The 25,628-nt window shown below is 41.8% G+C and overlaps 1 protein-coding gene across 2 annotated transcripts in view; it reads right to left on the bottom strand.

The window, feature by feature from the left end:
• The window catches only part of wwp2 (WW domain containing E3 ubiquitin protein ligase 2), a 70,777-nt gene that overhangs the window by 18,160 nt on the left and 26,989 nt on the right, over positions 1-25,628 (bottom strand). The window contains exons 7-13 of one of the 2 annotated variants that reach the window (XM_049574882.1): positions 24,461-24,624; positions 23,216-23,456; positions 22,030-22,119; positions 12,806-12,980; positions 4,336-4,390; positions 2,516-2,597; positions 1,027-1,155 (exon numbers count right to left, since the gene is read on the bottom strand). In XM_049574882.1, coding sequence (XP_049430839.1) covers positions 1,027-1,155; positions 2,516-2,597; positions 4,336-4,390; positions 12,806-12,980; positions 22,030-22,119; positions 23,216-23,456; positions 24,461-24,624 — 936 coding nt within the window. The remainder of the gene's footprint in view (positions 1-1,026; positions 1,156-2,515; positions 2,598-4,335; positions 4,391-12,805; positions 12,981-22,029; positions 22,120-23,215; positions 23,457-24,460; positions 24,625-25,628) is intronic. The other variant, XM_049574883.1, reaches the window with a different exon arrangement.

Genomic DNA, 25,628 nt, shown 5'->3' on the forward strand with positions numbered 1-25,628 from the left:
GCCTCTAATGCGTCGGGTTTGTGCTCGCCGAGCTGCCGGGCACATCTTGGTTTGGGTTAGGAAATGGAGACCGCAGAGGCAGAGCGCTGGCCACGGACACACACACACACACACACACACACACACACACACACACACACACACACACACACTCCTGCAGGATCCAGTGTAAAAACAGTAAAGACTCTTTCAAAAGCCCTCCATAACCAGCGGCCTAAAAATACGTTCAAATATCAGCGTGAAAAGCAGTTTGCAGATGCACGCGCATACACACACACACACACACACACACACACACACACACAAGCAGGCCATAAGCAAATACACACTTATATGTTGAACATGAACACAGAAAAGCACAAACACCAGAGTGCGCACACACCCACACACATGCCAGTGCAGTCTGCAGTGGATCTGTTGTCGCACATCTGCACATTCTCCTGACTTTTGCGGTGAGATTTGAGACTGCTTCAAGGCAAGGCAAACATCCACAGGCTGAGGGGAAGAGGTGTATGCGCGTGTGTGTGTGTGTGTGTGTGTGTGTGTGTGTGCTAGCATGAACATGTTGCTGTGATAAAATATCACTTCTTGTTAAAATATCTGTGAGGCTTAAGTTAATTCAATCTGGCCCAAACAGGTATTTAAAAATAGAAATGAAAGGCGAGGCGATGGATAAAACATGGGCTCAATACAGATGCAGACAAAAAATAAAAAAGATGATGTAGTTTAGATACAGCTTTGACCTTTTTCATGATTTTTAAGCTTCTCACAAAACGAGGGGATTGTTTAAATTGATATTTGCAATGTAGTTATGTCAGACCAAGGCAAAATCATTGTGCAATAATTAATCAAATTGATAAAAAAGCTGATTTAGTTCACTTCATCAGGTTTTTGTCTCCATGAAATTCATGACAGGGATCATTTCCTCAGAGTCAGAATGTCTTTGCCTCAGCCTGTGACATACTTTGAATTAAAAAAAAAAATAAAAAAAGCAGATCTGGGAGGAAGGGCTAAGAGAATATTTACCCTGACTCAAACCCAGGTCGGGGGTCTTTAAAGGTGGTGGTGCGCGAGTTGTGGTCCACAAAATATCGGACTCCCTCGGCGGTGTACTTCATCTCCCAGCCCGGGGGCAGGGGGTGCTCCTTGATCATCCTGCAACAGGGAGAGGGGCAGTGAGCACGGTCCCAGCCGAAGGGGGCCCCGTCCTGGGGATGAAACTAACACACCTCCCCGCCAACCTGTGGATCTAAAGCCCTAGACGTTGAAACAAAAACCCTGCGCTGGTACAAAAATTCACAGCCGTGCTCAGGTGGAGTTTATCTCCTCTGAGGATCCCAAAGGCATTTAGACTGCTTCCAACCAGAATAAAGTCTAGAGAGCCTGCATCAGTGGGGCCCACAGCAGCAGAGGCCCGTAAAAAAAGTTATCTTACTATAAAGACTAGTGACTCGAAGCAATATTTTTAGTGTGGCCAAGAATTCCTCGTTCCACTCTCGCCGCAGTTTGTGCTTCTCATGTATTACATCTGAATCACGGAGCTAACCATCAGTTTGTCAGAACAAGAAATACCCAGCGATTTCTGAATCACTTACCGCTGTTCTGATGGTATTCCCAAAGTCCTCAAAAACTCCTCCACATCATCTTGATAAAAAAAATATTCAGTCTGCTAAGCATTTAAAAGATTTTTAACCCACTTCACAAGTTATGACTCAAATTGTGTTTTCTATCTTATATGTCACAGGGAAACAAAGATGTTTTTTCAATGCAGTGGAATATATGTAAGAACCATTTTTAGGCTACCATCTTTTTTTGAAACTGCTTAAAAATCTTTTTTCCCCCTGTTCAGATGGCTAGCAGAGTTTGGGGGGATTGTGGAAATACCTTCAGAACAGCAGTAAGTGTTGTATGACAAGCTTCTGGGTTAGTCAAAGGCTGCTATACTTAGCTCTGTGACCTGAATGTAACGTTAACAGATGAGAGGCACAAACCGAGGCAAGTGACCACATCTCCAGCTTACCCTTATGATGTCATATACAGCAGAAGATGCTCTGCACCTCTAAGAGCCTGACCACAGAAAAGGACTGAAAATTCAAATCTGTAATGTGTGAAATTTACTTCATCCAACCAAGAGTTAGAGGTTCAATTAGAATGAGTGATGTGAGAGGAAAACAATTCAGCTCAGGAAGTGTTTAAAATGTCAAAGAAATAGAGTGATGCCAGAAAAATGATCAAATAAACAACAGAGAGATCGAAGGATATCAGCCTAGAGCCCAAAATTTCTATAGTCTCTAAATTCCAGAATATTCCAGGAGTCACCCTGATCAGTGGGGAACATGTACACATTGTAATGTAGATCACTCCCTCTGTCGTCACACTAAACTGTGTGTGATGATTAAATCGTCTTCAGTACGAGCAAACACCCAAAGCGACATTCCATCTAACGAGCAGGCAAACACATGCACACACACTAACACACACAGGTATTAGTACTTGTTCCAGTTCATAGTCTCACCCTTGGGTCCGAGGATCGTCCCATTGTGTTGTCCGTGTGTTGTGGTTGACAAAGTAAATTCTGCCATTGTCCTGACGCTTCTCTGTGGACACAAACACAACACAACAGCACGCTGAAAAAAAAAAAAAAAAATCACTTCTCTAGGGTTTGTGATGTTTAAACTTGGAGGGTTTTAAAAGCAAATAAATTCCACAATAAATCGATGGAGATCAGAGGGATCACCTGAGAGTCTCTGACAGCAACAACTGGGCTCACTCCCTCTTTCAGCATGGACAGGGAAAAAAAAATCTCACCACCGTGATAGAAAACCAGCAAGTCTATGTGATATTTCACTGAGGCTTGATTCGAATAGCTCACCGGGGTAAACCCAAGTGTGTGTGAGTATGTGTGGCATTAGGGTCGTGGTGGGGGTGTCTCAAAGTGAAAGTGACCGTGCTGTTGGGAGCAAATATTAAGCCCAGAGCCAAGGACTCATTTCTTTAAAAAAGTACGAAATACCTGAAGGACTACATAGGAAGCACCTTGAACATAGAGTAACATTTTATGGAAGTGTGTAAAGTGTGTGTCTGTGTGTGTACGGTAAGCCACTAGTCTCATGAGAAAGTAGCTGGTGCCCCATCCTCCTCCCTCCATCGCTCTGACATCTTTTTCTCATTAACAGGAGTGTGTGGAGGGCCCAGAAACAGTAGTGCTCACATTGCAACTGTTACTAGCTTTCTCCTTGACTCACTCCACCCCCTCTTTACTATCCAGTTTGAACCCCCCCACCCCCATCCCCTCCGCTTTTTTAGTTTCTTTCATTCCAGTGTCTCTTGTGCTTCTCCTCCATCTTTCCCTCTTTTCTCCCATCTTTCTCTTTATGAATCTGAGCCTTGAAAAAAAAAAAGGCGAGGGGATCGACCACAGATGAAAAAGAGCGCGCCAGAGAAGCGAATCTGAGCCAGTGATATAATTGAGGTTTTGGTCTTGAGGTACCGCAACATGTTGAAAAGGCATCATGGGCAAGGGAGTGAGGGTTTTTGGAGCGAACATGGCTGTGTGATGAAGTCTGTGAAAATGTTGGTGCGGAGCTGCCAGCGGCGTTCCTTTATGAATGAATGTGTGTGACATGATTCTGCGTGGATCCGATTACATTACTCATTTGGGAAAATGTTGGATGATGAAGAGTCCCATCAATAACGCGGCCTCTGTAATTTGCAGACTTAAGAGTAAAGGGAGTGCGTACAGTGATGAATTGGTATAACATGAGCAGGGGATGAAAAAGAAACCAAGAGACATTTTATCCAGATTTTCAACACCGGAATGAAAATCAAAATCAGGAGCTGAGACATAAATCAATCAATTAACAACTGTCCTCACTGGGGGGGCTACAAGGAAGACGCACTAGCAAATAATTGAAGCCACCGAACCAGCATTATTTCTGGTGTTACTAAGAGGCTTAAAATGATCGCCCAGAGTTCTGTGGAAAAGAGAAAATGCTGCAATGCTGCAAAGATTTTGCAACACTTTACCCAAACCTCACTCCATTGCAGCTGTCTGCAGAAATAAAAACCACATTTTGAAAAACTTTAAGTGACCAAATCAAGAGCCCACCGTTTATATCTTGACAAATTGCATTGCTTTGCCGTTAACTACTTGCAAGAGTCATTAAAAAATACCTACACAAAACTGGTGAGGATTTCACGTTGTGATTGGAAACAGCTCAGACTGAAGAATCCTATCCTGACTGATCAACACCTTCAGCAGGTAAAGAGGACTTTCAAACTGACCAAAATCTTTGTCTGGAGTGTATGCATGAGGAGTGTGTTAGGCAAACTTACCCCATCCAGGAGGCAGTGGGCCCAGAGGATCATTTTCCACCGGAGCACCAGACGGCTGAGAGAGAAACAGAGAGAGACAAAACAAATCCGGTTAGGACACCTTTCTGTCTCTGTCCTCTCTTCTTCCATCTCTCTGCAGGCCTTTTTTCCTGCTTTCAGCATTTGTTGTCCTCATTGTACGTCACGGTGTGAAGTTCTTTAGTCTGTCCATTTGGTTTCTCACCGCCGCGTGAGGATGAGAAGGAGGAAAAGATTGGGAAAAAACAACCCAAAAAATACAGAAAGAAGGGAAAACCAACAAGAGTTTGGATGAGAAAGAAAAAAACTAGAAAATAAAAAAAATCCAGAAAAACTTACTTAGCAAAGCTGCCCCGAACTTAGACAATCAACTCTTCGCTTGACCTCGCTAACTCACACAACAGGGATGATACCTGTGGGTGAGTGAGGCTGGCTGTGTGTGTGTGTGTGTGTGTGTGTGTGTGTGTGCATGTGTGTGTGTTAAGGGGTGGGGGTGGCTCCTCTCTGCTGCGGCGGTAAGGGGCAACTGAGGGAGCTGGCCGGCCGGCGGCTCGTATGCCTTCCAAAAACTACACGCTCGGTAGGAGGATAAAACAACAACGCTGTTCCAATGAGCTCACTGGCTGGATGCAAGCCCCACCCCCCGGCTTCCCGCTCACCTCCTCAAATACACCCCACCTCCTCCTCCTCCTCACCTCCTCCTCCACCCTGGCACCCCTCCCTACCCCACCTCTTTTCTCTTGCTCTCTTCTAGTGCTGCTGTGAAAGTAGGCAGGGAAGTGCGATGTCTGAGGGAACTGAGGGAACATTCATGCTTGTTCCAGACTGGACACCCCCCTCCCGCCTCCTCACCGGCCGCCCCAACCCACCCCAGGCCTGACAAAAGGCACCTTTATTCACCCTGGGTCTGGAAACCACTGAGGGGTTTACTCAGCCTACACTCATATACACACACACTGAAAAAAAAGTGTGTGTGTGTGTGTGTGTGTGCCATGGTGTGGAAAGTTTGTCCGTGGCAAACAGTCAGTCAATGTGTACGTTCTTATGTTGGAATACACACACACAAGCTCACATGAATATATTAGCTCGAGTGGAAAAGTAGCTGAAAAGACGCTTGTTAGGAATTAGTGGCTGCTGATGGGATTTCATGCTAAAGATGTTTATCAAAGAGGTTGATGTAGGTGTGTTGCAAACTGCTGCAGAATCATTTACTGCACCACCAAGCAGTTCCTCTAATGACAACATGTTACGCTGGATAATATGTCAGTGGTGCTGCAAATAAAAAAGGCGGGTGCACTGTGAGTTGTATTTGGGGATTGTAGAAGCCAAACAACCCTCAATGTGGACAAAAAAACCCAAAAAGCCCCACAGTTATTCATTTATAAAATCATACAAAAATGCATGAAAAAATTGGTTTCTGTGGCTTCACGTTCTGTTTAATAGCAGGTTTTGGCAGCACAGGTAGCGCATGTTGTCCTTTATTAGCTACCCTGAAGTGAAAAAACCCAAAGCCACTATTTTCCAAATGAAAGCTGGTGGACCTTCAAAGGTTTTTTTTTTTTTTCACTGAGACATGTTGCGCCACAAAAGTGATGATTATTTCCTGAGAAGCCATAAAGTAGAGTATTATCCACCAAATGTCAACGTCACTTTACGCAGCATTTCCCAAAAAGAAATGTGACTGTGCCCATTTAAAGCAGCTCTGTCATGGAAACTCTGAGGAAGTCAGGATGGAAAGGACGGGGCCTGCTGAAGGAACGAGAGTGGGCACATAACAGGGTTAAAGGGTGTGTGTGTGTGTGTGTGTGTGTGTGTGTGTGTGTGTGTATATATGTGTGTGTCGCTCCCATCAACAGCCAATCTATGCCCCGGCGCCCCACCCTTATGGGTTTTCTGTGACTAAAAAAGGTAAAAGGAGAATATAATGATATAAAGACATGATGACTTCATCCTGGCTCTGACCATTCAGCTCCTCAGCAGCTTCCAGACAGAGTGAGGCTGGAGGGAGGAAAAGAAAGAGAGACTGAGAAAACAAGGGAGGGAGAAGAAGAGAGGGAAAAGCAGCATGTTGGCAGAAACGTGTGAAATAATGGCTCAGTGTTATGGATCTGAATGGATACCATTTCATGGCCAGGCACCACAGGTGAAAATGATGATTTCAGCCAGTTGTTTTTAACATGTCCAAACACTTTTACCACCAATGCGGCTACAGAAAATATGCAAATCTATTAAAAAAACTTTAACTATTAATTTATACATCTATAAAAACTTTAGGCACATTGCTGTTGCAATGACGACTTGCCACTTGTTTTGCACATCTGCAGAGAGCAGAGGCAAATCTGTGCCCATGAGGAGAAAAAACGAATAACAGGAATCCATAAACTTGAGGTCAGTGGGTTCATCGGCCATTCAAACACTCTGAAAACATGGATGCTCATCTGTGTTTCAGACTGATTTAGCCAAGCAGTTTTTGTTATGTTGTTTCTCATCTTATATTAACTGATGGTTACTTGCCCAGTGTTCAGAAGAAAAAAAATCATAAAGAAAATATTTTTGCTGGTGAATATTTGCATCTTTCTAATTTGCTCCCTCAGTCGACTTGACATCAAGGCTTATATTCTCAACAGATCGGTTTTAATTTGACCCGGTTCAGGCAGAGATGTTTGAGGACAATTTAACAAATGTGCAACAAAATATCTCAACTCAAAGTTTTCTTCCACAGCGTTAAACTGAAATCCATGGTCTCAGGTCTTCTAATGACCCTGTGAGATGTGGTTGGGCTGCAACTAACAATTTTTTTCATTATTGGGTCATCTGCCAATTCTTTTCTTGCCTGATTAATTGTTTGCTCTATAAATGTACAAACGCTTTCTTCAAAGATGTTTTTGCATTTTTGTCCTTTTTTGAGAGAGGAAAGTAAAGAGTCAGACTGGGAATTTGTTCCCAACATTAAGAATTGAGTTAAATGTTCAACTTTAACAAACCCCATGGCAAATGACCAATTATCTTAACATTCATCGAGACAATTTAAACATTATCCACTATGAACCTTTGCCTAAACAAAACAAATCAACATTATACCATTGATCTGACATTAAAAATTTTGAGGTTATTGTAGTTTGGCCTGCTTATCCACACAGTCAGCAACTGGAGCTGTAGCAGCTGTGACACACAGCTAATGGAGGACATTACTTCCCTTGCTTATACTTTAAAAACCTTAGCACCTGATTGCCAAATTTGCTTCATGAGTCATACTCCTTCTCTGAGTCACAAATCAGTCAAACCTGAACACACAGACATGATACACATTCTGTTTTGCTAGATTTAGTGTAACTTTGCAAGGATAGCATTATCTTCAATGTCCACTGCAAATAAACATCCATAAAATTGCTTGAAAATCATGCCAAAGACATAGCTCCAGAACAAGCCTGACAATCATCATGTTTTTAAGTTCACACATGGGTACACAGCAAACAGGAATTGCTCAACACTAATTAGGCTTACTTGTAACGGTGGCATAGATGCCAAAATGTCAACATATATAGGCTATTCCACATATATAGGCAATTCCAAGATGGCGCTGTACTATAACAATTTATGATAATAACTAGATACTGGATGCCAAGATGGCACCTATTCATACCAATGGAGTTGCTCACCTAGCACATATGCCAAAAAAGTTTCTAGCTTCCAGGTTTACTTTTGCAGCATGCAGCCCACTGAATATGTGAAGTAGTGTTTCTCCTACTGGCCCCGTCCGCGAGTTCATGCTCGGCTCGGCTGTGATGACATCACAGATTTCGAAATTGCTTTTCTCTGCTAGAGGAAAGGGTCACTAACATAAAACCTCCATGGATCAAAATACACAAAGAAGAGTCATAATTGAACTTGTTTGCAGTTTGAGGTGTCCCGTCAACAGTTTTACAGGCTTTACTTTTACAGTGGTGGCCTGTGGGGAAAATGCTTTTTGGGCTGCAGGGAATTTCGTCGCTTCAATACTGAGAGTGTCCACTGGGAAAAACTGGCTGCAAGGCTGAGTTGTGTTTCTAGGGGCCTGCTTGCTAGGTGCTGATGCTGTTACTTTTTGTGGAACTGTTTCCTTTCTTCTGTTGTTGTTGTCTAGGGATGTGGGCCCTTTGCGTGTGAAGAGAGTGCCACTGAGCACAAACATTTTATTGTGACTTTTTTGCATAGGAAAATTACTGTGAACTCTGACTAAATATTTGTCCACAGTGCAGTGTACTGTAACACGTAAACAAATTACTGCTCTTTGGCCCAATGGTGTAGTTTGGAAAATGTCTGAATGCAACTGTAATATATGTGAATACAAATGTAGGTATTTAAATCATAGGATTATATGTGTGAAGAGGAAACTTATCTGCCCATGCAAACTAGCAGGTTCTGTCCACTGATGTTTAATTTTAACGCAAGATAAACATTTTTAATGTATAGTAAAACCAACATACAGTAAATCACACTCATAGGATCAATCTTTAATTCACAACATACTGTTAACAAAACCAGCATCAGTGCAGTTTAAATAACGTCTGTTCATTGTCCTTTCATAGTATTAACCACTCACAAACGTGCTTTATGGAAACATGAGCAATGACGGGTTGTGTGTAAACATCAGCGAATGTGACTTACAGCCATGTGTAAGCTGTTCAGTGGTGCAAGTGATAAAACACAGGGCTGATTCAGGTGCTGCTGTTAAGGGTCCTTGTTCCAGCGAGAATGGACAGAGAGTCGGAGATGGGGGGGTGGAGGGAGGGGGAGAGAGGCAAGCGAGGGAGGTTGGGAGGGGGACGAATTCTGAGGCCGGAGGAAGAAGAGTGGTAAAAACAGAGATAAAGAAAGAGAAAGAAGGAGACGTGATCGCAAGCGAATCAAGATAAAAATGATGCAGAAAAGGGGAATTTTGAGAGGGAAATGGAGATTGGGGGGATTTTGGAGGGATGACAGAATGATGGGCGGGGCTAAAGAAACGGATAGAGGTCAAGGAAAGGAAGAATGGTAAAGGTGAAAAGAAGAGGGGGGAGAGAGAGGGGAGAGCCGGAAACAGCAGTTAATGACTCTGAGGCAGCTCTCTCTGGGGTTCCTAACGAGCTGCAATTACTCTGAACACACACACACACACACACATACACACAGGACCAGCTAAAAAAGGGTATATCTGCAAGTATTTGTGTGGCTACTGCATAAAAACTTTGAATGCTTGCACGCTTTGGTGCTTTATTTTAAGAGTTTGCTCAGACACAACTTTACACAGTATGTGTATCTGTGTGTGTCTGTGTGACTGTGTGTCTGTGTGTGTGAGTCTGCATGCATGCATGGAGACACCAGTTACAGTGCCATGGTCCATTTAAGAGGACAACCAGCCCCTTGACCCTCTCTGGTTGTCATGTGCTACAGAAAAGAAATGTAGCACCTGACCTCGACATTACAAGCCTGTGAACACACACACACACACACACACACACACACACACACACACACACACACAAACTCAGAGAAGAGGAGCACGTGATTTAACAGTGGGGACCTACATACACACGAGCATCACAAACACAAACAAACACTAACAAAGAATCCTGAACAGCCACAGAAAATAAAAATAAAACCTTATGACCATGACCTTATTAATAATGGTAAGAGAGGATGATATATTATCTAACTAATTTTCGAATAATTATTTTCTATAGTGCGTCTGCACACAGTGAGAGTGTTAGTCGGGCAGTAGAACATGTGGCTGTGCTCACAGTTCAACTATGAGCTCTTTTGTGTGTTTTCTTGTTCACACACACTGGGGCCATAAATAGTAGCTGCTATCAGCAATGTGGGCATTCCAAGACGGAGCAGTGTACTATCAACATGGAGGGCAGACCTGCCTTTTGGCTTTTCTCACACACACACACACACACACTGAGGGAGTGCAGGGAGGGAGGGAACCAGGGCGGAGGAGGAAGGAAGTAGGCAAGTTTCCAGCCAACGCTGAACCTAAATGTCTCTGTCACAAGGAGGACTCAAGGTGTGTAGTGTCCTCTTTGGTGACATGAAAACCTGAATTAATCCTGACACTGCTCAGTATCCTGAATGTACCCAGAACTTTCTATCTTTTCCTAAGCATTGCCAAATTTTTGATCCAGTTACTCCTCCCTAAAAAAGGCAGAGAACAGTGGAAAAAAAGTATCTGGAACAACAGCTACACTACAGTGTTTAATTTTGTCTAACACAAGCAACTGTACAAGTTAACAGTGCTGTACGAGAAAGGTTTAAAAATATCTGATCAAAGAATAAGGAAACATGGCTAAGAATCCAAAAAAGCATTAATGTCAGCTTTTGGTGCTTTCAAGACTTGCTATGTACACATTTTTTCTTGTACCCAAAAAGTACTGAGGTTTGATACCCAGCCTTGGAACAGAAATAATAACAACTTTAGTGTAAACAGAAACACAAAATGATAACCAGCCAAGAGCCACTGTAACTGCAAGTGAACAATAAATCAATAATAAGTTAGCAGCTACACCACATTTTGTGTTTAACTTTTCATAAAGGAGCTTTGTTTCTCTGCTGCTTGTATGTTAACTGCCCAGATGTTTGATGGGGGTTAATGCCCAAAGTTTAACTACTCCTGCTTCAGTAGTCTGAAGACCAAAAAATGAATCTGAGTGTTCTGGTTAAATTGAGTAATGAAACATTTCAACACTGACCACAGCAGCCACATGCAGACAGGGATGCTGTGAGATGATGGGATCTAGAGTGTGAAGGGAGAAATCTTTGGGTGTGAAAATGTCAATGAGTTTAAAAAAGGGAGGGATGTGATGATGGTGTATGAATAACAGGACAGACAGATGATGGGAGGGTTCGAAGAATGGATGGAGTAAAACATTTTCAAAAAAACTGAAATGCTAGCACACACACACACACACACACACACACACACACACACACACACACACACACACACACACACACACACACAGAGTGTTGGGTGGGGTGTTTTTATAGAAGCCTATAAGTGTTTTAAGGCTGGTTTTACTAATGGTCCATTGAGAAAGCTCTGTTGATTTAGTCCCATAAGTCTGTACTGTCTGGCTGCAGTCTGACCTTGGCTGCTTCACTGAGAGGAAGGCGACTGTCAGAGACACAGCCGAACCTCTAACTGACTCCACTGGAAAAATACTATAAACAAGTCTCAAATAACATCTTTGATCCCCCCCTATAGGCGACGTCTCCAACAAGTAAACCACACTGTGTCATATACAGTGCTGATGTTACTCAAAACATGTACTGATTGTGTTCAGTCATGAGGTGCATTGTGCGACAAATCTAAACAAAGATCTACTATGTGACATTTCATGAAAAGTATTTCACAGCGTTTTCATTCTCAACAATGTGAGCTGAAGCAGATCAACTCTAGCCCAACTTTAAACCCTAAAGTAATGCGTGACACCGCAGGGTTTTACCTCCAAAAACAGTGGCTGAACGAACGGATTTGTGCTGCTTTAAAGTAACAATGTGTCAAATTTAAAAAAGTTTGTCTTTAAACATGTTTTGTGAAGGCACCTTTGACCACCAAACTTCTAATGAATTAATTATTGAGTCCAAGTGGATGTTTGTGCCAAATTTGAGGAAATTCCTTGAAGACCTTCTTGAGATATCGCCTTCACACAATGAGACACACGCAAAGTCACAGTCATCTTTTACTTTTGACCACCAAAATTTCATGTTTATTCTTGAGTCTGAGTGGACGTTTGAGCCAAACTTGAAAAAATACATCTATAATACATCTAAAAATCTATACATACAGTGTAATGTCTACACACAATAAAAGTCATAAGTGACCGAAGAAGATTCTGCGTATTTGTGAAATTGGAGTGACTGTGGTTTTGTCTGTCGGTTGACACGCTGCTATTGACGGGAATTTCTGTCCTCCATGTAACACATCACAGGCTGATAAATCACGTCACATCTTTCTGGTAAACATGGCATTACTTTCAGGCCTACTCCACATGTACATGGCAACGTTTGAAAACGTAGCTTTTTTAAATGTGTTTTGGCTTTTCATCCACACCTAATCTGTGCTTTAGATCACTGTAAATGGACCATTTGCAAAACCCCATCCAGGACGAAGATTTTCACAAACTCTGTTTTCAGTGTTGACGGGGTGATGGAGAAAACAGTTTTTTTGGTCAGAGTGCACCGTTATTTTCTGTGTGAGGTGCCACAAATGAGGCGACATTTTGTGCAACAGCGAACATGACAAAAATAGTGTTGACTCTACCTTTGCTAAGAGGACTTTTTATATATAAATATACAGTTACTCTTTCACTATGTTGAGGAACAGAGGCGTCAGAATGAGCTATAGAGGTCACTGCTACAGGTGGCCTTCTTTCTCCTGTGTACTAGAATACTGTGTGCATGAAAACTTGGCCAGTTAAGGTTTGAATACCTGGTAGAGGAAGCGCTGACTGAACTGGTGCATGGCGCCCTGCAGTTGGCTGCGCTGACTCTGCCACTGCTGGTAGTTGCGCACAGACTCTGCTGTGGGCCTCTGCCATGTGGTGGTTCTGGTGTTGTGGTCCACGTAGTAGAACCTGCCCCGCTGGTCCACTCGCTTCTCCCAGCTGGAGTGGGGACAGAGAGAGAAGGGGGGAAATGTGAGGGGCTGCAGCTTTCAACAACATCTTTATTAAGCACAAGTCAAGAGTGGGTGGTTGTATCAAAACGTTACGCTGCTGATAGTAACAGTGTTGATTTATAGAGACGAGGAAAGAAAAAACAAAGGCAAGAAAAGGAAAGAAAACAGTGAGAGGAGGGAGACAGAGTGGGAGGGAGGAAGAAGAAAAGAGGAAAGGGGATAAAAGCGTAAAGATGTATAGAAGCAGGAAAGAAATGGACGAGGAAAAGAAGTGGAGGGGAAGGAAAGGATAGATTATGCTGCTAAAATGGTTAAACCAAAATATCCCTGACAGAACACGTTAGTGATGAGAGAGATTAAAGTTGTGGATTACTGAGCTTAGTAAAATAAAACAGATACCAACATATTTTTTCCACAAATTTGGCGTAACTAGTTTTCTACTTTTCATAGTGTCTAAGGGCCTGTGCATGTAAAAAAAATATCCCAAACTTGCATATGGTCAGCGGCAAACTTTAAAACTTGGTCAATATCTCCAGAAAATCCGCTTTCCAGGGACAGAATAAGGCTGCTGGATATTCACACGGCAGGTCCCAAACTTTGGTTTGGCTCGGCCTCAGACGTCATCAAACAGTTTATTCACTTTAAGACAATGCCAGCCCTCAATTACAATGATGAGGGAAAACAATAGGAGACGCCAGGTTTCTGAGTGACAATAACCATGTGCTGTGGCATGTGTTTGTGTGTCAGTGCCTGCCAATGGCATTACTCAGATGTCTATGTATACCCTGTTCCTCCCCTGAGATGGGGGGTCTGGACACAGACTGAGATATAGACGTTCCACAGAAATACACACACACTCACAGGAAACACTGGTCACATATGCCAAACACACACACACACACACACACACACACACACACACACACACACACAGAGGAACATGGCTTCACTCACTCACTCTCTCCCGCACGCACGCACGCGCGCACACTGACCAGTTTCCTTGGCTCAGCAGGACAAGCTGCTGTTATGCTGCTCTGCTTCTATTCTCATATCTCTGACTCAAGTGCTACAGAATTTGGAAGAGAAAACAGCATCAACTTCCGCATGCTAACAAAAACACACTGCAGATACCAACAGGCTTGAGAAATACGCACACACACACTTACACACATATAAAGGAATAAAAGCAGACCAGGAAAAAGCTTTCATTGTTGCCCCGATGTTAAAACTCCATGACATTCTTTAGACTTTTCATAACTAGCTGGAGCACTATATCTCTGTGATCCTCTTCATTTCTAGTTTGTTCAATGTTTTTCTAAAGTGGGCTTCAGGTCTGGTTTCCACCACAGTCAGGATAAAACTAGAATTTCTGCCTTGTGGTTGTATCCCACCACCACCATGTCAAGTTACAGTTTACATCCATGTCTGTCCAGACTCATATGAAGCCATGACAGCAGACAAAGTTTTTAAATGTGGATGATGCTACAAATAAACTACATATTTTAAAATGTATCGATTCAACCTGTACGTTTGTGTTAAATTTGAAGAAATTCCCCCAAGGTGTTCTGGAGATATTGCATTCACGAGAATAGGGTGGATGGACAACCCAAAAACATAACGCCTCCAGCCATGGCTGTTGTCGGCGTGGAGGCATAAAAAAAACACCAGCTACTGCAATGGATGTGTGAGACAAGCTGTAAGATAAAACTCTGCTCTAGTTTCCTACAATGAACTTTAATTTGTCAAAATCTTATCTATTCTATTCTACACTTTAACAGTTTGAGACACACTTTTTAAAGCTCTCTGGTATTGCATTACATGGAAAAACACAACATTTCATTACTGGTGGGAATCTGAACAACACACAAGGTTTCCAAGGTTTTCATTTGCTGAATCCTTCCAGGGGTTCAAGTCCTCTAAATAGACTCACTTCTGTTGCACCAAAGCTATTACTGCAAACTCACACACACACATTCACTGTGTATTCAGTGCACAGGAGGAGAGCTGCATGAAAGATTTACTCAAGTTAACATTCTCAGTCAACTTTCCCTGAATGAGTACATATTTATTAAATGTTATAATCCCTGAGATTTTTATTAAGTTAAGTCTCTATTCATGGAGGGTTTGGGGCATTTTATGTCTCTGTTACCAAGTTGATAGTAAAAGGTGATGAAAAAATGACATGCAGGATTCAAACCAGTGATGTAACTGTTCTATGTCGGCAGCTTATCCGCTGCACCACCAGGGCATCCCACCTCACTTTCTAAAGGCTATACATGGCTGGCATTTTTTCAGCAACAGCAATTCAATATATTTACATCTTGCATTTGCCCCTTATGTTGTAGTTTTCATTGTTAATGGTGCAGTCCGCCTTTCCTGTGTGGATTCAAAACAGAACACAACACACAAAGGATTCACAGGAAACAATGCATGTGAGTACTCTACTGTTACTGTTTATTTCTCTGTTTAATGACATCTCTGCTTCAGCCATGTCTCGCTAATGCAAACCAAACACTTTTTTCTGTTTCAGATTAAAAGAGTTCAACCGGCAGTACATTTTATTGTGAAGCAGCAACAGGTAACACAAAGTATTTGTTAGGGAAATTTTTGTACATTAAAATCAGTAATCATACGATATAGGACAATATGATACAGTGATTCCTCTCAGTTCACATTTTTGGCTGTTCTATATAAAGATACATGCTAATGTTTTAAAAAACAAGTCACAAATATAAAATGTATTTATAGACTTTTAACAAAGCTCTACATTACTGAAACTGCTGGGATCTGTGGTTTTTATTCACTCAACAGAAGGGAGAAGTGCATTTGTTGAGAACTATTTTCAGCAGTGGATTAATGCACATTCAGTGCCCTAGAGAGTGTTGGGGCAGCAGGAAGGTGTATGTGGGACTGCATCAAAATAAATGACAGTGTGTGTGTTCGTGGTAACGAAGGTGCAACAGTGTGGCTCACTTATGTTGTTTTTAATGGTTTCATAGTAGAATGAATATATTGGTGGTTTGGGTCCATTCATATTATTTGTTGACAATATGAAAAATAGAAAATTTATCCCCTAACTTATCCTTTAAAACACACTTGCTATTACCACCAGTAACCACACTATCTCCAAATCAGAAAGAAGTAAAATCTTAAAGATGATGGGCCCTGTCTTACATCCAAAGTGATGCACAGTGCAGCGAAACTGTCATTGCCCATTTAAGACCGACGCAGTTGTCATATTCGTGGCTAGTGGCCACATTGTGTAAGCTGCAAATGTACTTGCGCTTATCGTTGCGCCCCTGGGTGTGGATGTCTTAAAATGAGGTTTGATCAGGTAAACTGTTGGTGTATTGCTATTTTGAGGTAGCAGAAGGTGATTGTGCCATTGACCAACAAAAACCTGGTCTGAAGTCAGACAGCTGCAGTAATTTCCTGCCATTTAAAGGGTGCATTATTCAGACAGTAAGATGGGCCGACATAGGCGAGTTCACAACATGCATACTCTCAGTGGTTGGGTGAAATAAATCATTAAGGAAAATATTAATTACATTCTCTAAAACTTGAACATAGCAGAAAACAGAGCTGCTGTACGACTCCCCATTAATAGTGCTGTGCACACTTACGCATGAGGAGCAGCGTAACTTCATTGATTATTTCAGAGGCTAAATGTTTAGTTCTATTTTCATTGTCAAGTTCATAAAAACAGATCTTAGTTCTACATATAAACAGAAGTTGTGCACCAGTATTAGGCAAAATAAGTGATCTAACTTGAACATCATCCAACATGCAAAGTGAGTCTTCTGGCACTACTAATGTTTATTGTATTCAGCCTGGTACTTGAGTGAGATGGCAGCTGATGCTCAACAAGCAACCGAGAAGTCTCAAAATATGAGACACCAAAAACAACAACTAACAGCTCTTTTAGTGGCCATGACAAAACTGTATGACCCTGACAGACAACTTCACTTTTCCCTAAAACAGAGAAGTTTGAGCAACACTATAAACCGTCGACACTGTCATGTTCTTGATAACTGTATGTGCACATACAGTACGTACTGTAAATGGTACTTCTCAGGTCTTAAACTGCTCCTTGCTGAGGCCTTACACATATCTAGCAATAGTGTTTTGAAGCCCACATGGTCTACATTATCACCCTGAAGATTTCAGTTCAGAAACAACACTGTACTAAATTAGCTAATGTGAGGATTTGAATAAATTGTCTTCTGAGGGGAAAATCTTTTTTCTCTTGTGGTCACAAGTCAGACTCAGCAACACAACAGCACCCGCGAGCTGGCAGGTTTCAATATCTTGCTCAAGGACACTTCAGCAGTGTGGATGATTGCAAACACAGGGAGTTATTTTGTTGAGGGATAGTCTCTCTGACCACTATGCCTCCGAGCCTCCTTTAAAAGGCAAGAAAAATACTGTTCCCTCTCTGATATTAGCACTAGCTAGTTATTTACTGGAGCCAGGGAAAATCCCAGAGCCCGCAATGGCCTGTCTGAGAGTCTCTACTTAGTCCTGCTATCTGACTTCAACTCTTTGTACCAGTCATGTCATTAACTATCTACTGCATGTATATCTTGGAACTAGAAATGTAAAGTCTCCTCACTATGAACTGTCCAGATTAAGACTATACAGTACATCCTTTATCTTCTTTTGGACAGTCCATTCATTGTTTATCACCATGTTGGCTGACAGCAATCACTATGAGTTCCTATCTTCTTCATTCTCTATTGGGATACAGTTTGATATGTGTTTATTGAATGAAATGGGGCAATCTGCTTTCAGACTCTGCTTTCACATGTCTATACTATACATGTACTTACTGCTTGCTCTGGTGATATTCCACTGCTCATGTCAATTGCTACTCATGAACTGCGGTCAAACTGTCAAACTAGGCAGCGCTGATCAAATATGAACCAAGATTCAGTTACTACATTGCCTATTTCTTACCTTCATTGTTTTCAGAAATGTATTTTCATGTGCTGTCTGGCTGTTAAATTAAAAAGTTTGTGACCCATGCACCATGCACTGGCCAGAGCAAACATTCTCATTTTAAAGCTAACAGTACACTAAAATATGTTTCTGAAAACATTTCAGGCGAGAATTGCAGTAACAGAATCTTGTTTCATTTTTGATCAGCTCTGCCTAGTTTGACACTTCGACTGCAGTTCATGAGCAGTGATTGCTGTGATTGACAGCTGCTTTAGAGACTCCTCTGCTCTGATTGGCTGTTTTCATTCAGCCACGCTGGATTCTTGCAAATGCCATTAGGAGCACTTTGAGGAGACAAGAGAGCATGATTTTTTTTTGACAGTTCAACAACTGTCAGGATATAGTGATACTTAAAAAAATACTTTTTGCAATATATGCTGAAAAGGAAACACTCTAATAAGACTCTAAATATCACCCTGTCAACTATTAAATTAATCACCAAATAATTTAATAATCGATCAGTCGGTATAAGTAATTTTTTAAGAAAAAAAAAAATCCAAATTCACTGATTGCAGCTGTGTTATGTAAAACAGTTTCTGGTTTCTTTGGGTGGTGAACAAAACAAGACATATGAGGATGTCATCTTGGGCTTTGGGGACATTTTTCACCATTTTCTGCCGTTTTATAGACCAAAAAACTAATTGATTAACTGAGAATCAACAGATTAATCAGAAACATAATGTTCAAAACACTTAAAGGAAACTTTTTGTGCTGCTTCTTTTTTGCTGTCTGCTGGCTCAGTCTGTGATGGCATATCACTAGTGCTCACTTTACTGATGAAAGCGCCTCTCCATCAGCATACACTCTTTCAAGACAGAAATAATATTCTCAGGAAGTTGCGTGCACTGGACAGGCAGAAATTAAACTGTAAGTATCTCAGGACATCCATCATCCCTCTGGTGGTTTGATCCTGTGCTGATTCATGATAGAACTAACTGGCAAAACTGGGGTTTGTTAAGCATCCCAGCATCAGTATTGCTCAGTAACACAGCCACATTAACGTACTCTGCCACTTCTAGAAAGCCACCAGCAAACAGACAAGATGGGAGACACTGCAGTCCCAGTTGTCAAGTATTGCTCACAGCTGTAATTAAGTTGTTCATAAGAAAGAGTTCTTTTCTTTAGATTGTCCATTTGGCCTCTGAAACTGGTTTTTGGGAAGATGTTACTGCTACATTTAGGCTTGGTACAGCTGTTGCCATTCAATGGTGGGAATTCCCTTTAACCATTTAAAAAGCATTAGTCGAGTTAAAATGTAACCATTTGATCTTTTCAAATGCAATATTTCATATCACCATAAAATGCTTTACAGTCTAGTTTCTATTGTTTAACTTTGTCTGAATAACACTGTCAAAAATCCTGAAAAGGAACTGTAAAAATGTGGTTGACACACATCGTGCCATGCTGACAAGTACGGCTTGGTGTAAACACAGCATCAGTTTTAATTTAAGAGGCCTTACTACGGCTAGACTAAAACAAAGTGTGTTATGACATCCTGCAGCTTACGAGAGTGGTTAAGCCTGTGATGTATCACTAGTTACAAACTCTAGAGTATATTTGATAAAGAGCAGTGTGACTCAGAAGCTCTCCTCAGCCTGGCTTCGGATGGCTTTCATTATTTCAGCTTCCAAACCTCGATTGCCTAACCCTCCCCACCCTGCCCCCCCAGCCTCTAAACAGTTCCTGGTGTGTACATCTGGAGCACTAGCCCAGCATTAGCTTGCTAATTGATCCTCTGAAGGGCCACGGCGGCCAGCAGCCAACACAGTGGTGGATGGAAGTACATGTGGCTCTAAGAAAGGACTTTTGTTCTCTGGGCCCCCACGTTCTTGTTCCTTGTATGGAAAAACTGAGATTGGGGGGGCGGGGGGGTTCGGGGAGAAGGAGGGGGTGACCTTTTTCTAACAACAGTCTCTCTTTCCCTCTGTCACCCAGTCACACACTCTGTGAAAATCAATAAATAATAGGTGCAAGTAAAAATGTCATAAAAGGGCTGGACTCTGGCAGGGGTGCTCTGCTCTCGTAATGCTGTCCACAAAGTGAGGCAGAAAGCTGTGTTCTCATTATGATGGCTTAGTACACAAACACTAAAATCACACTGGATAATTTGGGACCAATTACAGTGTATGTAGTTTTAACTGAGAGCAAACATTCTTGATACATTATTAAATCAAACGAGAAACAAGGAGGCTCGGTCTGGCAGCTGACAGGAGTGGAGCTCAACATGAAATCCTCTGAATACATTTCTGTACTTGATCTGCACATGGCCAGTGATGTGAGCTCCTAAAGGCCTGGTCGTACCACCAATTAACATGGCTAAATGTGGAGGAAAATTTAATTCATTTCAGTGGAACTGCTGCGGTCAGAGGATTGGCTGGTAAGGGTGAAATAAATCTGCAAAATTTTTTGGCATTGAGTTCAACTTTGATGACACAGGAATTTGTAGCTCATCAGCTGTGTTGCACCATCCGCTTTTATTTAAAGGTGGACCATATTTTGTGTCATAGTGTAACAATAAAGGATGTTCATAATAAACGTGGCAAAAGTTTCAAATAATGAGGTAAACGTATACTGAAGTGATTCCTGTGAGCAAGCTACATGCTGATGTGCCGACATGTAAACTTTGTTGCCGTAAATGTAAATTTCTCCCTGATTTCAGATCATATTCCTGCTGGAACATGTCTGGTTGTGTTCAGAAGCTTTTATTGGTGATTTTTCATAGTAAAAAGTGCAGCTATTTTCTGTTACAGTCATTCTCCACCTCACTGACTGCAGAGACGCTATGGTATGGAAGACTATGAAACACAGAGCAACTTGAATAAAATAAAGTGGGTTTTTTTTGTTTTTTTTTTACAATAAAGCATGTGAACCTTGAAAACAAGTATGAACTTGACAATAAGCATAAAAGATCCTCTTTAACCTCCTCTGTCTTAATAAAAACTCAGCAAAAGAGAAATGGTTTGCAGACAATTGTAAGATAGTGGTACAACAAATACATCTTTTGAATGAACTGTGTGAACTACTTGTATTGAGAGTTTTTTATCTCTTCAATAATGGAGAGCTATTATTACTGACTAGTGCTTGCATATTCCTGGCTGGGTCAAAGAGCCCTCCAAGTAGTCTCCTAACAACCAAGTGCGTGTGAATGTATTTATGTATTTCTGTACAAACTGTACAGTCTGGACAGCAAGAAACCACATAAAACGCGTTTTCTGCAAATCTGATCCAAACCATATCTGATTCTAATTCGTTTTTTACAGATGCATCTCAGTCTTGACGCTTTGGCCACTCAAATTATTTCAACATGTCAATGAAACATCAAATCCCGAGTGACCGAAGTGCTGAGCAGAATCCATGCTTTTAGTAGCAGAGCGCTTTGGAGGACGACATGAAGAGCAACAGTCCATGGATAGACGCTGGAATAAATTGTTTGCTGGCACCTTGACAGCGGCTTCACAGCTTGATTGTTTGGAGGGAAAAATGGTGGACCAAATTCTCACGCTTCCATGTTGGTAAGCCGCAGTTCCAGCGTAGCTACATAGTAACTGACACCTGCTGTACATCATCACCACAGCGACCAATAAAGTTATGTTGATGTCTGGACACACAAATCTGATCACTTCCAAATAACACTGTGGACAGCCTGTCTTACAGATCTGACGTGAGAAACAAATCTGATTTGCCAGCAGTCTGAGTATAGCCATCATGCCCTACTGAAGTGTGTTTATAATCTACCCTTTCCTCTTCTACAGACATGTTCTGAGACAAGAGAACCATTTTGTTTTTGTAAATACAATTAAAACATAGTCTCAAAGCAAATTAAGACTATAAGGCTTATAATATGAATGCTACTGTTCACAAATGAAACTAATTGCAGTCTTTCTGCTGCTGAAATGACTGCTCTTAAGGAAGACATGACTGACTGATATCTGATTTTTAAACCGAATTGTCAACCCAGCATGTTGGTGAGTCTAACCAGCGCTCAAAAAAACACTGCATCAAAAGAGAAAAAACATATAAAAATGAAACAGGCATACCCTGGTGGCAGTGGTCTCTCCCAGGTTGTCGTTTTAGTGTTGTGGTCAACATAGTACACTCTTCCATGAGGCAACACCCTCTGCTCCCAGCTACACACAGAGACAGAGAGAGGCAGAAGAATTACGTTTACGTCTGCAATTCACACTTAATATTAGAAGCACCTATTTTTAAGCATTTCATAATTAATGTAATTACAGCAATGAAACTACTCCCCAGTACACAACTTAGATTATTTTGAGAGCAAAGGGAGTGTCCCTCACTAATACTCAGTGGGAAACAGTGTGTGACCAACAAAGACAGAGAGGAGCATTGATATCATGAGCCCAGAGGAAACATCAGCTCTCTAAATATGTCTCAATCACCTGCAATCATTTACTAACATGAGCTCTTAGTGCCGCGGACTCCCTTGCAATTATTTACCAAATATATCACATTTATCTTTGTAACTATTTATTCTTGTCATTTGCTTTGCCACCAAACACTGGTGTATTTAATTTCAATACAGCTCATTTGACTTAAACAGAGTGTGAAAGACATTAAAAAACAGTTAAAGGAAAGCAACAACAAATCAGTGGAGGAATTTAAATCTACAGCTGTTTACAGCAACGTTTCTTCCATTAATCAATAAGCACATTCATAACTGCCACTGTAAATGCATATTTCAGTATTGCATTGTATCACAGTATTGTAATTACATTCTGCTGTCAGTCTGCTGTCAGCAGTCAAAAAGTTCACCACCTCCAGGAGAAAATATTTACACCACTGTGACTGAAACTGGATGTTAACACTTCTTAATATCTTATTCATTGGTTGATTTGTTCTGACGTTCAGAGTTAAACATGATGCTGGCCGCTATTTTGGAAATGCATCATTAAAAATCGATGTAGAAACACGAAGTGGTTTACAGCTGCAAGCAGAAATATAGCAAGTAGGCTCGATCTTTGTTACTGTATGGAGGTGTGAGGAATACAATGGAAACTGAAAGTTCGGTGAATTCTCATATTTCAGTGTCTTGTGTGGTTGATGTGTGTTTACAGTTTGGTGAGAGAATCTCTTTACACTTTACATTTGTATAGCTAATGTACTTTTGGGAAGTAAATATGAAATATAACCGCACTGCTTTAACTAATAGACAAGATGTAAGATGTTCTTATGCACTTTATCTCTACATGCACTGATTCTCACCCTGCCGGGAGTGAGTCTGTGTTGGACTCTGTGGTGCTGTTGCTGGCCTGCTCGGTGCTGGAGGTGGCGTTGGGAGTGGGCTCCGCCGGCGTGGCCGGACCCAGGGCATCCTGACCTGGAGAAGGGCTACTGCTGCTGCTACTGGCAGCTGGGGATCGACCTGATGGAGAGGATGGAGGAGGTGTGTGACGGGCCACGCCCCCGCGACTCTCCAGCCCGTTAGACGTCAACTCAACTTTGTCTGTGAGAAGACATAGAAGGAAAGAAGGATGGGAGAGCAGAGATAGATAAAAAAATGACTTACTGTTGCAGTGTAAGAGAGATAGCTCATATCAAACCGGGACCTAAGAACCAGCTGATGTGGTGATTATTAATTTTTAATACTGCATTCATGAAGAGGCTCTGACATCTGGGGCATCTAGCTGGCTGCTACACATTGTTACATTCTAGTCATCTATAAAAAGGACAAACAGTAAGCAAACAATTTGTTACAGAGGCCTCAGCTTTATAGGCTTAAAATGGATAGTAAATATATATAACTTTGCTAAAAAAGGTTGCCTGGATAAGCGTTAGACTGATTTCAATTTGTTCAGATAGGAGAGTGGGATATTATGCAGTATAACACAGATATAATAGATGGTTACGGCTATTCTGTAACTGATCTCTGTTATTATATTATTAGTTCTGGCTTCCGTTAGTAGTCTGAGTAGAACTGACTAATCACATTTGAACAGCAGGTAAACAGTCCATGTGAGGAGGCAGAACACACTGGCTGAAATGCAGTCCCTGAACTGAAATCGTCTGACATAGATTCAGGTTTACATTCGCTTTTTTTAAAATCTATCTGTGTGCAGTCCAGAGTATACTTTATGTTGTGAATGTCCGCCAGTCTGTGTGGATGCAGGCTATATAAGAGGGAGAGGTGACAGATTTTAACTTAAGTCTCAATGAGGACAGCATAAAGAGAGAACTCAGCTTTTTGAGAAGTCATCATTTAGGCAAAACTATTGTAGACTCTGACGTCACGTAATGTGGTTATTTTTTACTAAGTAGCGGTCAGAACATCTTTTTGTGCCCCTTTAAAGACACAGAATATCTTGATAAATTACAACCAGCAGCCCCTATCCATTTTTACATCAGAAATCAGCTCTGACAAAAAGATCTGAGTCTAACATTAAAGTCTAAATCCTGTTGAAGTCGACACACACAGTGTAACACAATAAGGTTAGCAGACTTTTCCTATACCTGCGCTGCTTCCAGGGCTGACGTGACTCTTGGAGGACCGATGGCGAGCAGACGAGCCCGGCCCAGAGATCTGCTCCTCATTCAGGTCCCCGTTTGTCAGTGAGCCCCCTCTGGAGCATCCTGGGGAGCCGCCCTGCGAACCTCCCACTGAGTGCCTGTTACTCCTGCCAAAAGAAATAGAAACAGAGAGAGACAGAGTGAAAATGGCAGATGAGGGAAGAAGTGAAAGAAAAGGAGATGATGAGGAAAGGCAGAAGGGAGGAGGTGAGAAGAGACATCAACATTTGCACTTACTGCATGGGAAAAAAATGTGTGTATGTTTTACTTGTTCTTTGACTGTCTTTCATATGCTCCTCCTGGAGATCGCCCCACAGCTTTGTTTTGACAACTTATGATTAGACCTATTGTTGTTCCTGACTCAGGGGAGCAGACCTGGCGCATGTGCGAGTGTGCACACGGACAAACCCAGCACACAAAAAACACACACAGAGGTGTTGGTGTCGGCTACTTTTGTTCTCTGAACAACCTCATATTTTCCTAACACTAAATATAACTTTGCTTTTCCGACAAGAACTTTTATACAGGGAAAGACATGTTGGCTTTCCCTCCCCAGGACTGAGGAATGCTGAGGCCAAGTTTGGATGGCCATCAACAGCAAACCGGATTAAGGGTTGTGCTCTGTTTATTCGCTACATAAGGAGAAGCAGCAGCAGCAGCGGAAGGAAGCAACCATTTGACATTGACACTTGGCATGTGTGTGTGCGTATATCCTTCTGAATGCGTTCTTACGTGGGCACCGAGCTCCTCGTCATGGGAGAATGACAGAATTCACTTCTCCTCTACGTCTGTTCGTACACAACTGGATGGAGATGTTGACTGCTTCTCCATGACAGCGGCGGTTTGGGCTCTTGGCTGAACTGTGTTTAATGCCCCCCTACAATGTTTAGAGGGAAATACCATCCGACCCCATGCACCCCCACCACAAAGCTTTGAAATAAATGCAGACTGCTCCACTATTTATTATCCCACTACCATTCTAGCCGGTGAGAGCAGCGTCTGAAACCACATTCAGGGGGGAATAACATGCTGGCAATCTGCATAAGTGCTTCAGTCGACCATACTGGCAGAGGCCTCCTTCACTCGAACCTTTTCTTTTCTTTCATTTATT

This window comes from Epinephelus fuscoguttatus, linkage group LG4 (genome assembly GCF_011397635.1).
Source record: "Epinephelus fuscoguttatus linkage group LG4, E.fuscoguttatus.final_Chr_v1".
In the NCBI taxonomy this organism is placed as follows: domain Eukaryota; kingdom Metazoa; phylum Chordata; class Actinopteri; order Perciformes; family Serranidae; genus Epinephelus; species Epinephelus fuscoguttatus.